This window comes from Trichomycterus rosablanca, chromosome 4, assembly GCF_030014385.1.
Source record: "Trichomycterus rosablanca isolate fTriRos1 chromosome 4, fTriRos1.hap1, whole genome shotgun sequence".
NCBI lineage: Eukaryota > Metazoa > Chordata > Actinopteri > Siluriformes > Trichomycteridae > Trichomycterus > Trichomycterus rosablanca.
This window is the reverse complement of record NC_085991.1, coordinates 26,482,650-26,498,450: the sequence shown is the minus strand read 5'-3', so window position 1 is coordinate 26,498,450 and position 15,801 is coordinate 26,482,650. Positions and strand designations below refer to the sequence as shown.

The 15,801-nt window shown below is 37.4% G+C and overlaps 1 protein-coding gene across 1 annotated transcript; it reads left to right on the top strand.

Annotated features, from left to right (window-relative positions):
• The first annotated feature begins 6,837 nt into the window (after positions 1-6,837).
• Positions 6,838-14,495, top strand: si:ch211-119e14.1 (cilia- and flagella-associated protein 251). The gene is made up of 3 exons (XM_062993135.1): positions 6,838-6,901; positions 7,460-7,516; positions 13,695-14,495. The coding sequence occupies exon 3, from the start codon at positions 13,700-13,702 to the stop codon at positions 14,303-14,305; it is 606 nt and encodes a 201-aa protein (XP_062849205.1). The 5' UTR covers positions 6,838-6,901; positions 7,460-7,516; positions 13,695-13,699; the 3' UTR covers positions 14,306-14,495.
• Positions 14,496-15,801: the final 1,306 nt, after the last annotated feature.

The following is a 15,801-nucleotide window of genomic DNA, read 5'->3' as shown; positions in this document are numbered from 1 at the left end:
AACTGTTGCAACAGTTGGGGGTAGATGAGGTTGCTGGCGTTGCTGCTCCTGTAATGTGACTTCAGATGTCTGCAGGGTCTGTGAGATATGAGCACAGGAATGATTGAGTAGCACATGCTGAGAAAAGTTTGGTAAATGAAACAATGTCAGAGACTGATAGTACTTACCCAAAGTTAGTTTAGATTAGTAGTAAAAGTTAGATAGATTAAACAGTTCAGACTGGAGATTTTATTTTATACTAAGCTTAGCCATGCCCCTCAATTCACATCTAGGCCTCTAACAATAGGCACCTGAAGCCACTTTAACCAATCAGCAAAACACAGATTAATGCAGCAACAGACTAGCTATAGTTTCTACAAATAGTTAAATTCTAGCACACTTAAGCAAGTTAATAGTCAAAGTTACAAAGATAGATTCTAAAACAAGTTACAGCCAAGAATATACTTCAACCAGAGTCTTACCTTACTCAGGAATACAAATGAACACAATGGAAGTTACAAGCACTTGGTGGTGTCAGAATTGGTGGTGTCAGGGTTGAGAGTGGTGTCGAATTGCAGGAGTGATTTAGACATTCAAACACTTTGCAGGCAAATGTGACAGACTTGAATTGTGTTCGAACAAATACCCCTCACATGCTGTGATCTAAACCAGATATGCCATGCAAAATGATTTAAAATAAGTATGTCACCACTGCTGCTGTCTCTACTTTAACCTATATGACAAAAATATAAGGACACTTCTTTAAACTATTAAGTTCAGGTGTTTCAGTATATAAGATGAGTTATATGCTTTCCATTTTATAGCTTTCAATTTTATATTTCTTTTTGGGGGTCCAAAATAATCATAAATTAATTATTACGTCTTTTAATCGATAATCACTAAGTGTTAGGAATTAATCATATTGATCAATAACCATTGGTTTTGTAAATTTTCTTTGTATTGTGTATAATTGTGAAGTATTTATGAATGTAGTCATGTGTATATTATGTTGCAGTGATTATTTTATTTATTAGATTTTATGTTTTTCCGTCCAATCTAGTCGTATCCAATTACCCGATTGCATTACGCTTCCTCTCAACTGATGCTGATCCCCACTTCTGATTGAGGAGAGCGAGACACACACGCCCCCTCCGACACATGTGCAATAGCCGACTGCATCTTTTCACCTGCATGAGGCGACTTCATATGCAGATCAGCTTTGTGTATGGAGAGCCACACCCTGATCAACATTATTCCCTGACTCTGCGCAGGTGCCTCAGTCAGCCTGCAGAGGTCATAATTGCATCAGTTATGGGGTCCCTATCCGGCTTCCCACCCTGTTTAAACAACAAGCCAATCTATATTGTGTGTGTGTTGTGTGCAGAGGCGATTTAACCTGCCTGTGGGCCCAGGGGCTACGGCTGGTTGTGGGCCCCCACGTATAGTTTTCATAAAATCAGTACAAAACGCAAGACAACAGAGTTCAGTGGCGTAACTTTGGGCTCGTGGGCCCCAGTGCAAAATATAATTTTGGGCCCTCCTCTATATATAGGTCTAGTAACGTTAAGCAGGCTACACAGATTCCCAAAATCCCTTGCTGTGCACCCACTGTGTATTGTGATTACATGTATTCTGATATTTCATTGTCTTTCGCTATCTTTACCGCTAGCATTAGCCACTTGCTACCGTAGAGGGTCGGCTCACCTAGCCGCTGTCCGGTGGGGATGCTGCGGGTCTTTTGCTGTGCGGTGGTGGAGGTGTGGAAATAAAGACACACGACAGGGTAGAGTCACTTTAACTGTTTAGTCAGGACTTCAATGAGCGTTACAGCACTTTAGACCGCCTAGTTCCAGAACCCGAACTTCAATGCTGGGACCATAATGCGAGCCTCATATACAAAACTAACTGCAGAACGTCCGAACACACATGTATAAACCTGATGCTGCATTCTGATTGGCTGAGCTGAATGTCGCTCACATACTAGCTCTAACGCTCACGTTGCTTAACTGAAACCACCAATCAGAATTACAGAGTTTATCTGGCCAATCAACAGTCAGAAACATGAATAACGTGTAAATTATTTACAAAATCATTGGTTTGTAAGCTTCCCCATTCTTATTAACCAAAATAACTAAATAAAAAATAAAACAGCCAATCCGGGGCCCTCAATTATTCGGGGCCCTTGGGCTGAAGCCCAGGTAAGCCCGTGCATTAAATCGCCCCTGGTTGTGTGTGTGTATTGTGTGTACTGTTTACCTCTCTATCATCTGTCTATCTCTACTTGATCATTTATTGAGCAATATCACCTCACTTTAACTAAGTCCCTTGATCCAGATAAATTACAGTGCATGGAATCTGTATGGAGGCTTTGAAATTGGCTTCATTTAAGGCTGAATTATTTAGTTAACGTGCTGTAAACCATGATTTCTATCACTGCTTCAACCATTTTTACGTATTAAGCATGGCTGTCAGTATTAACTCATTTAATCCAACATGTAAATCTTTCAGGTGTCAGTTTTCCTCAACCAAGATCTGCTGTCATTATTTGCACTTTTGAACCAGCACAGATCAGTTTTGTATGTTTACTCAGTGTCCATGTGGGTTTGCACCAGGTCCTCTCGCAACTCCACAATCATGCCATGCAGGGTAAGTGGCTGCTCCCTAGATCTATATAAGTGAACGTGCAGTGATCTAAATGAATTGTTCATAAGTCTGGTGATTTTTTTGTGCAGTAGCGACAAAGTTTGTACATGCGTTCTGTAACACTAACTGTGAGTACCTGAATGTGGAGCATCAGTCGCTCTGTGAGCGTTTCACGTTTGTTTCTGTAGTGTAGCTGCTTCAGTGCTCTTTCACTGACATTTCATAATAAATCAAAGATGTAGACAGTTTACCAACAGGAAGTGGGTTCAGCAAGCATTAGGTTTAAAGACTTCTAACTTACTTTAGTATCTGCAGCAAACATAATTGACAAAATTATGTTTTCTTTCTTTCTTTCTTTCTTTCTTTCTTTCTTTCTTTCTTTCTTTCTTTCTTTCTTTCTTTCTTTCTTTCTTTCTTTCTTTCTTTCTTTCTTTCTTTCTTTCTTTCTTTCTTTCTTTCTTTCTTTCTTGCTAACACATTTAATAAAACTACATGATGTATTCATGTAAACATGAACTAAATGCAATGGAGTTCCTAATAAGGTGCAGTAGGTGTTAAATAATGTATAATTTACACTCACTGAGCAGTACTGAATACATCCAATTTGGTATAAATATTTATTCATTTAAGTTACACCTACCATACAGATACAATTTGTGAGCATACAATTACTGACTGTAGCCCATATGTTGCTCTGTACATTTTACTACCCTTTGTACCATATTCATCAATCAAAAAGGACCCCCACTAACAAGATATTATTTTCTAAGGGCTATTTTTAGTACGGCAATGACATGGTAAATTATAGGAATAACATGATTGTGTGTGTTAGGGTGTGAGTGTAACAGGTGCAGTAATGTTTTTGCTAATTGGCCTCTTTTTAGGAACACATACTCTGTTTGTACTAGAGCTATATTTATTTGATGTATCTTGTTGTACAGTGTGTTAATGTTCCTCTAGTCTCCTGTCAGTGGACATGTTATTATCACAGGAAGCTGTTGGCCTTATATTTTTAGTTCAAGCACTTTTTTTTTCCAGCACTGACACTAAACTAGTTTATTGCAGTTATTACACATTATATGGAGCAGTGGTCTCCTACAAAGGACGAGAAGAAAAACAAAACTGTAACGTTATTTTAATAGAATGTTTGTCCAGATTGCCATAGAATATTCGTCCACAGTCAGATTTACATCTCTATAGACTTAGGGTTTAGACTGGATTGTGGACAGTGTCACATAAAGTATGTTTAATCAACTGGTTTTTGTATTATAACTGATCATCCAGACAATTTTCCTCTTAGCATAAGGTGACATTTTGAGTTGTATTACCAACATGGGCCAACTTCATTTCATTTATTAATAAACATCCATTCCTGCATTTCAGGCCTGCAACACATTCCAAAAAAAGTGTGGACAGTAAAGCATTTACCACTTTGTAATGTTGCCATTCCTTTTCACCACACTTAAAAGACATTTTGGCACTGAGGATACCAAGCGATTTAGTGTTTCAGCTTTTATTTTGTCCCGTTCTTCCTGCAAACATGTCTTAAAATGTGCAACAGTACGGGGTCGTCGCATTTTTTGTTTTAAAATTCTCCACACATTCTCTATTGGGGACAGGTCAGGATATTGATGCAGTGCCATCTGAGGGATCGAAGATCACGGGCACTCAGCTTAAGCTTGAGCCCTTGACCTTTACGCACTGAAATTCCTCCCGATTCCTTGAATCATTTAATGATATTATGCACTGTAGAGGAAGAAATATGCAAATCCCTTCCAATCTTTCTTTGAGGTACATTGTTTTTAAACATTTCAATAATTTTCTCACGCATTTGTTGACAAACTGGAGATTATCTGACATCTTTGCTCATCAAAGACTCCTGGATGCTGCTTTTGTACTAAACCATGATTACAATCACCTGTTGACATCACCTGTTTACCTCATTACTAGCCCTAAATTGCCCCATTCCAGTTTTTTTGGAATGTGTTGCAGGCCTGAAATGCAGTAATGGCTGTTTATTAATAAATGAAATGAAGTTGACCAGACAAAACATGAAATATTTCAGGTTCATCCTGTCTGCAATCAAATAAAAGTCAAAGTAAATGTTTTTTTAAATTTTTATTTTATTTGCATTTTCCATACTGTCCCAACTTTTTTTGATTTGTGGTTGTATTTCATAATAACTGCAGTCGAACTAGCCATGGTTATATTAACATCTACAATCAATCATACTCAACAGAGAAATAGGAGGTAATGCCACAAGTAAAATGATAAATGTAAAGGAAAAAGGCAAGACATTTCTACTAGATAATTCAACATGGATGTGTAGTTGATGTGGTTAATGGATCTTTCTGTTTGTTCCTTACTGAAAAGAAACTGACCTTTGATATAACTGACCAGAGTTAATGACCCATATAACCCATTCTAAATTTTTTATTCTTCTATATCCATTTACGGTTAAACATATTGGTGCATCAATGTCCAAAATAAAATATCTACCAACAAATACCAGTATGCACTCATTTAGACATATTTGCACTCACACAGCATACTCAAGCAGATTATAGGTTTTAATTTTTGATTGCATTTTTGGAAATGCTCATAACAGGATGTGGTATCTGAGCAAAGTAGCTCACTATCACTCACCACTGCATACTGACAAATCCTTCCTGTGTAAGACATAGATTATAATTCAATCTTAGTTACTAAAGACAACTTCCACCATCACTTTCTTTTAATGTAAACAACTTATAGACCATGTATCTCCTAAACAGACTATATTTATCTTATGGTGCTTTTAAGTCAGCAATGATTTTCACAATTTAATAGCAACTATTAAATATGTATTTTTAAGGATCATATTAAAGTGTGTAAGTACTAGTTTGCTATTTTTAAACTCTATCGTCTTGTCTTGTGTCAGCCGTTTTGAAATAATCATTATAATCCTCCCAGGAGTGACTGACCTGCTAAAATCTATCCAGGGGCTCAGCAACAACTTATCCAACAAGTCACAAAAGCTCCCAACACAGAGACTGCAGACATTTCTCGCTAGACCAAGATCAGTGTTAATGTAATGCTACAAAAAGTACTTTTTGAGATAATGTTGTAATGACTAATAAAAATTAGAACTTTTAGGCCAACAAGAGTTTAAATGTGGCAAAAAGCAGTTACAGATTTTGTAGGTAAAGCAAGTGTAAACATTTTCACATTGGGACCTGGATGACTTGTTATTGTTGTTCTTATTGAAGGAAGGGTGGCACGGTGGCTAAGTGGGTAGCACCGTCGCCTCACAGCAAGAAGATCCTGGGTTCGATCCCCAGGCAGGGCGGTCCAGGTCCTTTCTGTGTGTATGTTTTCCCCATGTCACGTGGGTTTCCTTGACTTGTCCATGACTGTGTTCGATATAACCTTGTGAACTGATGAACCTTGTGTAATGACCGTTCTTGTCATGAATGTAACCAAGGTGTAAAACATGACGTTAAAATCCTAATAAACAAACAAACAAATCTTACTGAAGAAACAGAGAATTCCAATTTCTTCAGACGGTCATCATCCGAGAGCTAAAGTAGAGTTTGACTCATGACTCAGTTATGCAAAATACAAAACCAAGTTTGCAATAAATGTCTGAAAATAAGCAGAAGTGAAGTTTTGAAGTGGCTATGTCTGACTTAAACCCAGTAGAGATGATGTGGTGTGAATTTAAATGAGCTGTTAATGCTAAAAACCCAACAGTGTGTCTGATTTAAAGTTGTTCTGCAAAGAAGAGTGAGCAAACATTTCCGTACAGCAATGTAAAATACTAATGTAAAAAGTCTAATATCCAATATTAATATCAAGAAAGAAAGCTTGTAGTTGCAGTCATTGCTGCTAAAGGTTGTATAATTAATGTGGCAATTACCTCACAAGGATGATGTATTTGTTGTCTAACTTTGTTTCTTACATTTTGTAAATGACATTACATTTACAAAATGTGTTGTGCAGTTATTCAAGGTTTTAAACAATCTGAAACTACAGATGTTCACACCACTGTATAAAACAGGTTTATCTACTTTTAATCGCTTTAATAGATTTAACATGCTTTAACAAGTAAAACAAACAGCCTCTGTCTAATTTTAAACACATGGCCAAAATCACACCATCACATCCTGTCGTCAACCCACTTGCACTTGGTCATATTTTGACTGTTGACACCCTTTTTCCCCCCCTTCTGTTTCCTTTACCACAGCACGCCTAGGTTCTCTCTCCGCAGCTTGTACAGACTGAAGAGGAACAAGTATTGGTGAGTAATGGCACATATTTAATCATACTAACTTTTTTGGCTCCATAAAATATAATATATGAAATATATTGTAAATGACATATTGTTATAATTAATTACAATTATATTATATTTATAATACACAATTGTTTTTATATTTGTGTTAATATTGGTGCTATATGTGTTTTAGCTACATTGATTTTTATAACTTAGCAAGCCCAAAATGTGATAAATCATTATTAAATTTGTATTTATTTTAATATAGTTTCGTATATATTACGTTCATGATAAAATCTGCTGTCACACCATAAACACAATTGTGCCAAATGGTTATATTACTAATTTTTTTTTACTAAAAAAGTACCAAGTGAAAAAATGCAATTCTTACTTAGAATACAGATATTTAAGAATAGTGAAATGGATTTCAGAACTTACAGACAAATATATATATATTTCAAAGACGTGCACCACAGGTGCTTCCTGTGTAGGGTGTTGCAGATTGCTGCTCTGTTGCACACAACATAGGACCAAAGTAGAAAAAGTAAGTAGTATAATTATCTTTTTTTTTTTTTTTTACAGAATCTGTGATACAGAAGAAGCTGGATTTACTTAGATGACGTCAACCCTCATTGTCAGGTATAATAAATTGCACAAATATTTTATAGATTTTTTTATGTGGTTACATCCATCTCTTTCTTTTGTCTTGTACATATATAATCATTATATATTTTGTTTGTTTGTATATTATTCTGTAGCTCATAGATTTAATGTCCACTTTGTCACCACACATCCACTTTTTATCAGTCGTATGGGACCCCAATAAAACCTCCACTGCCCAAATGTTATTTTAGTGGAGGAGCAGCCACAGCAATGCAATGACACTAGCATGGTAATGACATGGCAGTGTTTGTTGATCTGGCATCAGGTGTATCAGATGCAGCAGTGTTGTTGGTGTTTGGAAATATTGTTTAAACTTACTGGCCTTTTTACTAAGAATGCAAACCTTGTTAGCTGTTATATATAGACCTTTTAAGCCCAATTTGTGTAAGTCTTAGGCCACCACTAGCTTTGTTGTTTTAGCAAAGTTTTAGTGACCATGCACATTTTTTGGTCTTTTTTATTAAAATACGAACAGAAAAAAACAGTAATATGTACTCAAAATAACAAAACACAATTTACAGAACAAAATGGGTTCTACTGGCAAAAGTCAGTATTAAGTCTGACCTTTCTTCACCAAGCCTATCTTGAACTCTTTGGAGAAAGTTTTTTGATGTAATCCTCTAACATGATATACCAGGCTTCTGTCAGCACTTCAGCATAGTTCTTCTTTAGATTTAGGCTGTCTTTGTGAAGGCCAGTCTATGACAGCTGTTTTTCTCTTCAAATATAATTTTACTGCATTAGTGTGCTTGGGATCATTATAATACTAAAAAATGAAACCATTCCCAATCAGGCACTTTCCAGAAGGAATGGCATGATGAATACAACCTGTCTGTACTTTTTACCATTCATGATTTCATAAATTTGGACAATATCACCAACACCACTTGCAAAAATGCTGCCCTAAAGCAGGTCAGACCCTCCACCATGTTTCACTGAAGGCCACAAACACTCATTCTTCCATCTCTCACCAACTCTTCTTCTTACATATTGTCGACGATTTGACCCAAACATTTAAAACTTGTTTGGCACTCAGTAATACTCTTTTCCACTGATCTGTGAGCTTTAGCATATTTTAACATTTCCACCATGTTCCTATTCTGTAAAAGTAGTTAACTGTCTGCTAAAAAAGTCCAGTTCCTGATCGAGCTTCTTCGGACTGTAAAAGGGTCAACTTGGCATACCAATGAAGCTGGCAGATGCTGAGCCAGGTCCTTGCTGGACCACTGCCAGTATCTCTAAGGGAAAACTCTTCTTTAAATACATATATAAACCCAATTTTTGTAATCTGTAGTTTGTTAATCCACTCAAACATGTATTTAATGCCCATGACATCACAGATGATGTTTTTGCGCTTTTTATTGGTAACGGTCTGGATGGTCTTTTTCACCACTGGCACGTAAAATCCAACATCCGTTTTCACCCATAAACAAGATAAAATGTGGACTTGTTTGACGACAGAACACATTTCCACTGTGTTTTGGTCTGTCTCAGATGAAAGTGGACCCAGAGAACTCTGCAGTGTTTCTGTGCAAAATTAATATATGGCTTCCTCTTTGCATAAAACAGTTTCAGGTTGCGTTTCTTGATGCAGGGGTGGACTGTAAGTGACAATGATTTTCACAAGTACTCCCAAACCCATGTAACAATGTCAATCACAGTAGCATAACGGTTTCTCAAGTGTATAATGGTCACTCAGTTTCAGTAAGGGTTTCCATCCTTGGCCCTTACAAAACAAAATTTCTCCTAAATCCCCAAATCTTTTCATGATATTATGGACTGCAGATTGTGAAAAACCTAAATGCTTTGCAATCTTGCACTGAGAAGCATTGTCTTTGACCTGACTGACCTTTGGGGATGCTCTTTCTGTACTTAAGCTTGATGAATTTACCTGTTTTTAGCACAATTTAAAATGCCTAAAAATGCCTAAACCTCACAGAACAGTTTTACTTGCAAAACTTTTGTCTTATTTTGCCTCTTTTCAAACGGTTTGTTTGAGAAGTCTGTTGCAGGCATTAAATTCTATTGTCTTTTTTATATTTACAGTGGGAAAACACTAGTTTTATCAGTTAGTCAAAAGTTCAACTGATTCAACAGATTACAGTTCGTTTATACTTTTTTACTGTTGCAATGCACAATTTGTGCCTTGGCATTGTAGTGCTTAAAGAATCAGGGATGTCTCTGCTAATTATGTCATTTAGATTGCGACATTTGTTGCTTTAAAAAGTATATACAGCCCTCAGCATTAATGGGTAGTTACTAATGCTGTTAGCACTGACAGACAGTATGGGATACTGGCTTTTTTAAACTTTGAACTGGTAATAATCCTGATGGTCCTTTTTGTCTTTGACTCTCTATTATAAAAAAAAATCATTTAAAGCGTGACATTGTCAGATGACAGCACATATTTACAAATTTGCATCAGTTTATCTCAATGAACTTAAGCTCATGTAGCTAGTTTCTAACTGTTGTTAATATCTGGCTTATGCAAATTTTGTTCACTGACAAGGGTTTTCCAAAGTATTCACACACCCATGTTTTTAAATTAATTACAAAAGCATGTAATATTCCAAAACAGTGTCAACTAAGGGATTGAAGGTCACAGGCATTTAATATTAGTTTTTAGTTTTGTACTTTATACCATAACCTGTTATAGATTTTAACATTTCACAGTGTTCCTGATCCTAATTTGCCCCTGTTCTAACTGTTTTGAAATGTGTTGTTGGCATTGAATTAGAAACTTCAAATAACCATTTAAAACTTAAGATAGGCGCCCAAGTGGCGCAGCAGGATATTCCGCTAGCACACCAACGCAGAGATTCTGAACTCCTCGGTTTGAAACTTGGTCGGCTGGGCGCCATCTGGCGGGCACAATTGGCAGTGCCTGCAGCAGATACTAATTGGCCACCATATCTGCAGGGTGGGGGCTAGACTATATGTGTGTGGTGGGATCTTCATACGCTGTGTAAGGAAGGATCCTGGTTGGCGAAAGAGGCGCCTGTGCAGAATGTGCAGAGGGCTGTGCACGTGTCGGAAGAGGCGTGTACAGCAATCGGGTATCCCTCAGCAGCGGAAGACAAATTGAGTGCGCTAAATCGGGAGGAAAATGGGGAGTAAATGTATTACAAAAAAAAAAAAACTTAAGGTAAATGGGCTAAAACAGTAAAAAAAAACATCAGGTTCCACTACTGTCAGAAAAAAGAACAGGAATCTCTTCTTGTCTGGGAAAAGTGAAAACTAAGGAGTGGAAGACAAAAATTGGTTTGTTCAATTAAAAAAAAGGTTCCAGGTCTGATAAATTTAGATTTTTTTCTGCAATGCTCATGACTTATGTCAAAATAATTTAATACTATTAGGACTTGAACTTAATATATACTATTTATAATATACCTCAAAATGCTTTTTGGCATCATTAATACTGACAATAACTTGTGAAACAGTTAATAAATTAATAACAGTTACACATCCCTCATTTGACACTAAATTTAGGCCGTGTTTATAAATGCATTTTCTCTTCTACAGCGTGTGTATCACTATTAATGGTGCATTGTTAATACATTACAGCACTAGTGCATACTGTTTAATGGAGTGTGTGAATGAGTTTGTTTTTAATCACTTTTTAGACTGAAAAAAACCCTTACATTTTATTGTTTAATGTTTTAAGAGGTTACAACAGTGTCTGAATACATTTGTCAAAGTAAAAGTAACAATTTTCTTACAAAAAAAGCTTGTAATAAATACTTTAGCGTGAGTAAAGTGTAAATACAACAAAATTGTACAGAATACAGTAGCAATATATTTTCACATTGGTACTCTAACATACAGAATACATACAGACTGGGGTGACTGTGACAAGAAAGGGAAATAAGCTTTGGAGGTCTGTTTGAAAGACTAAAAGGTTTGTGTAAAAAAGGAAACAGAGGAAGCAGCTTGTTTCTGCTCTTTAAAATAGACTAAGTTCCAGAATTATTTGCACCCTAAAAAGGTTATCAAAATGCCTGTGTAGATACTGTAGTTATAGCTTCTATAAATGTAAGATCTGTTATTGCACTAGCAACCAGAATTTGTTTAGCTACATTCCAGCCAACACACAATACAAAACCAAACAAAACACAATTACAATATAATTACTTGTACGGAAATAGACTTAAGGAGCTGAGTATAAGAAGTGTATAAATTAATATTTTTATAGAAAGTATAAATGCCGTTTCTGTGCTAAATTCAATTGCACAGAAGAACGGGCTAAGCTGTCATGCAAATAAGCAGTGTGTGTGTAAGAATGGACATTTTGTGCAAGTGCAAGTCATAATGTTATTAATTAAAACAATCAAAACCTTTATCAAAGAGTGGGATGACCATAGCAAAAGCCTTGTAATGTAATGTAATTCTGTTCAAGGATCAAACCATGATCTGGTTTAAACTCCCTGGCAGAGGCAATCAGATTCTTCTTATATATATATATATATATATATATATATATATATACTGTATATATATATATATATATATACAGTGTATCACAAAAGTGAGTACACCCCTCACATTTCTGCAGATATTTAAGTATATCTTTTCATGGGACAACACTGACAAAATGACACTTTGACACAATGAAAAGTAGTCTGTGTGCAGCTTATATAACAGTGTAAATTTATTCTTCCCTCAAAATAACTCAATATACAGCCATTAATGTCTAAACCACCGGCAACAAAAGTGAGTACACCCCTTAGTGAAAGTTCCTGAAGTGTCAATATTTTGTGTGGCCATCATTATTTCCCAGAACTGCCTTAACTCTCCTCGGCATGGAGTTGACATCACGGAGCTGGCGGATATTCGAGACTTTGCGCTCCTCCACCTTCCGCTTGAGGATGCCCCAAAGATGTTCTATTGGGTTTAGGTCTGGAGACATGCTTGGCCAGTCCATCACCTTTACCCTCAGCCTCTTCATAAAAGCAGTGGTCGTCTTAGAGGTGTGTTTGGGGTCATTATCATGCTGGAACACTGCCCTGCGACCCAGTTTCCGGAGGGAGGGGATCATGCTCTGCTTCAGTATTTCACAGTACATATTGGAGTTCATGTGTCCCTCAATGAAATGTAACTCCCCAACACCTGCTGCACTCATGCAGCCCCAGACCATGGCATTCCCACCACCATGCTTGACTGTAGGCATGACACACTTATCTTTGTACTCCTCACCTGATTGCCGCCACACATGCTTGAGACCATCTGAACCAAACAAATTAATCTTGGTCTCATCAGACCATAGGACATGGTTCCAGTAATCCATGTCCTTTGTTGACATGTCTTCAGCAAACTGTTTGCGGGCTTTCTTGTGTAGAGACTTCAGAAGAGGCTTCCTTCTGGGGTGACAGCCATGCAGACCAATTTGATGTAGTGTGCGGCGTATGGTCTGAGCACTGACAGGCTGACCCCCCACCTTTTCAATCTCTGCAGCAATGCTGACAGCACTCCTGCGCCTATCTTTCAAAGACAGCAGTTGGATGTGACGCTGAGCACGTGCACTCAGCTTCTTTGGACGACCAACGGGAGGTCTGTTCTGAGTGGACCCTGCTCTTTTAAAACGCTGGATGATCTTGGCCACTGTGCTGCAGCTCAGTTTCAGGGTGTTGGCAATCTTCTTGTAGCCTTGGCCATCTTCATGTAGCGCAACAATTCGTCTTTTAGGATCTATATATATATATATATATATATTTTTTTTTTTTCATGAAATCAAAGGTCTGGTTGACTTAAATATTCATACAGAAATCTAAATAATTAGTTACGTGGTGAATACATTTCTATTATGTCATCTAGGTTTTTCACAATTTTTTCAATTCCCCTGACTTTTCTTTTTAGTGCCTAAGAAACTCCAACTATGTAGGCTCAGAGGATTTTCTTATTATGCTGTAGCTTCTAAGTTCATGGAGAAGTAACTTTAGCAAATTAGTCTAATTACTGAACAAACTGTTTTTACTGGTTCCTGAAGTACTTTTCATCATTCATATACATTTTCTTAAGTCAGTTACCCAAAATAACCTTAAAATAAAAACTATTCAAGAAGTATTTCTTAAAAAAAAAAAAAAGTCAATTTTTGACATGTTGCTGACAGAGTCTCTCTCTCTCTCTCTCTCTCTCTCTCGCTCTCTTTTTTCCACAGTAAATATGTCTGAAACAGAACACCAGGACAGAACTCCAATAGTCTTGACTCTCCTCTTCATCCTGGTCCTCCTCCTCCTAATCCTTTTTTACCTGTACAAACGGCTGAACCGGGACACAAATGATCAATACACCATACAGCGACTTGTCTTTAGAGAAGGAGGCCTTCGTGACCGTGTGATGCAGGGCATTGGGGTGGTGGAGAGCAGGCTACGTCTTTTATTCCGCCGTGATGAGCAGGAAAATATAGGCAATATTGAAGAGGGAAACAACAATGTGGAGGAAGACAAAGATCAGGAAGATGTGTTGGAAGAATTGAATGAAAGTGTAAATAAGAAGGAGGAGCAGAAAGACCAACATGAAGAGGATTCATCAGATGACTATTCTAGTATCGACCTAAAGGAAAGACTCAGGCAAAATATTAAAGAAGAGGAGGAGGAGAAAAAAGATGAGCCAGGCAAAGAAGAGGGGTCAGAAACTGAGGATGGAAGCAAAGAGAGGGATGCAAATAATGAAGAGAGAGTGGGCTTACTTGTAGACATAAAGACTTTTTCTGGCAGTGCCATTTGGTCAGAGGAAAAGATGGAGGAGAGTGATGTGACAGCTTTGTAAATGTACAAGTTGTAACCAAAATACAAGTCTAATTAAAGGAAAAGTCTACAGCTGAGGTGGTTTGGCATGATGTTAGAGTGTTTTTAGGAGTTAATATGTTAAAGAAATAATTACATTAAAATAAATAAATAAACCTAGGTCCTTGATAAAGTCTGTAAAATTTATATTTTTTATTGTTTATATTTTGTAAATGTACAATAATTATGTGTTTAAAAATGTATATTTCTTTCAAATAAATAGATTTTAAATGAATAAATGACATTTTTATTTCTTGTTATTTTTAACAAAAGCAATCATATAGCTAATTACATATACAGTGGGGCCAAAAAGTATTTAGTCAGCCACTGATTGTGCAAGTTCTCCTACTTAGGAAGATGAGAGAGGTCTGTAATTTTCATCATAGGTACACTTCAACTATGAGAGACAAAATGAGAAAAGAAAATCCTGGAAATCACATTGTAGGATTTTTAAAGAATTTATTTGTAAATTATGGTGGAAAATAAGTATTTGGTCAATAACAAAAGTTCAACTCAATACTTTGTAACATAACCTTTGTTGGCAATGACAGAGGTCAAACGTTTCCTGTAAGTCTTCACCAGGTTTGCACACACTGTAGCTGGTATTTTGGCCCATTCCTCCATGCAGATCTCCTCTAGAGCAGTGATGTTTTGGGGCTGTCGCTGGGCAACTCGGATTTTCAACTCCCTCCACAAATTTTCTATGGGGTTGAGGTCTGGAGACTGGCTAGGCCACTCCAGGACCTTGAAATGCTTTTTACGGAGCCACTCCTTCGTTGCCCGAGCTGTGTGTTTGGGATCATTGTCATGCTGGAAGACCCAGCCACGTTCCATCTTCAATGCTCTCACTGATGGAAGGAGGTTTTGGCTTAAAATCTCACGATACATGGTCCCGTTCATTCTTCCCTTAACACGGATCAGTCGTCCTGTCCCCTTTGCAGAAAAACAGCCCCAAAGCATGATGTTTCCACCCCCATGCTTCACAGTAGGTATGGTGTTCTTGGGATGCAACTCAGCATTCTTCTTCCTCCAAACACGACGAGTTGAGTTTTTACCAAAAAGTTCCATTTTGGTTTCATCTGACCACATGATATTCTCCCAATCCTCTTCTGGATCATCCATATGCTCTCTGGCAAACTTCAGACGGGCCTGGACATGTACTGGCTTAAGCAGGGGGACACACCTGGCACTGCAGGATTTGAATCCCTCTCGGTGTAGTGTGTTACTGATGGTAGCCCTTGTTAATTTGGTCCCAGCTCTCTGCAGGTCATTCATCAGGTCCCTCCGTGTAGTTCTGGGATTTTTGCTCACCGTTCTCATGATCATTTTGACCCCACGGGATGAGATCTTGCGTGGGGCCCCAGATCGAGGGAGATTATCAATGGTCTTGTATGTCTTCCATTTTCTTACAATTGCTCCCACAGTTGATTTATTCACACCAACCTGCTTGCTTATTGTAGATTCACTCTTCCCAGCCTG

What these genes read in the sequence shown, in the direction of transcription:
- si:ch211-119e14.1 (XM_062993135.1), top strand. Translation starts at nt 13,700, where the DNA reads ATGTCTGAAACAGAACACCAGGACAGAACTCCAATAGTCTTGACTCTC.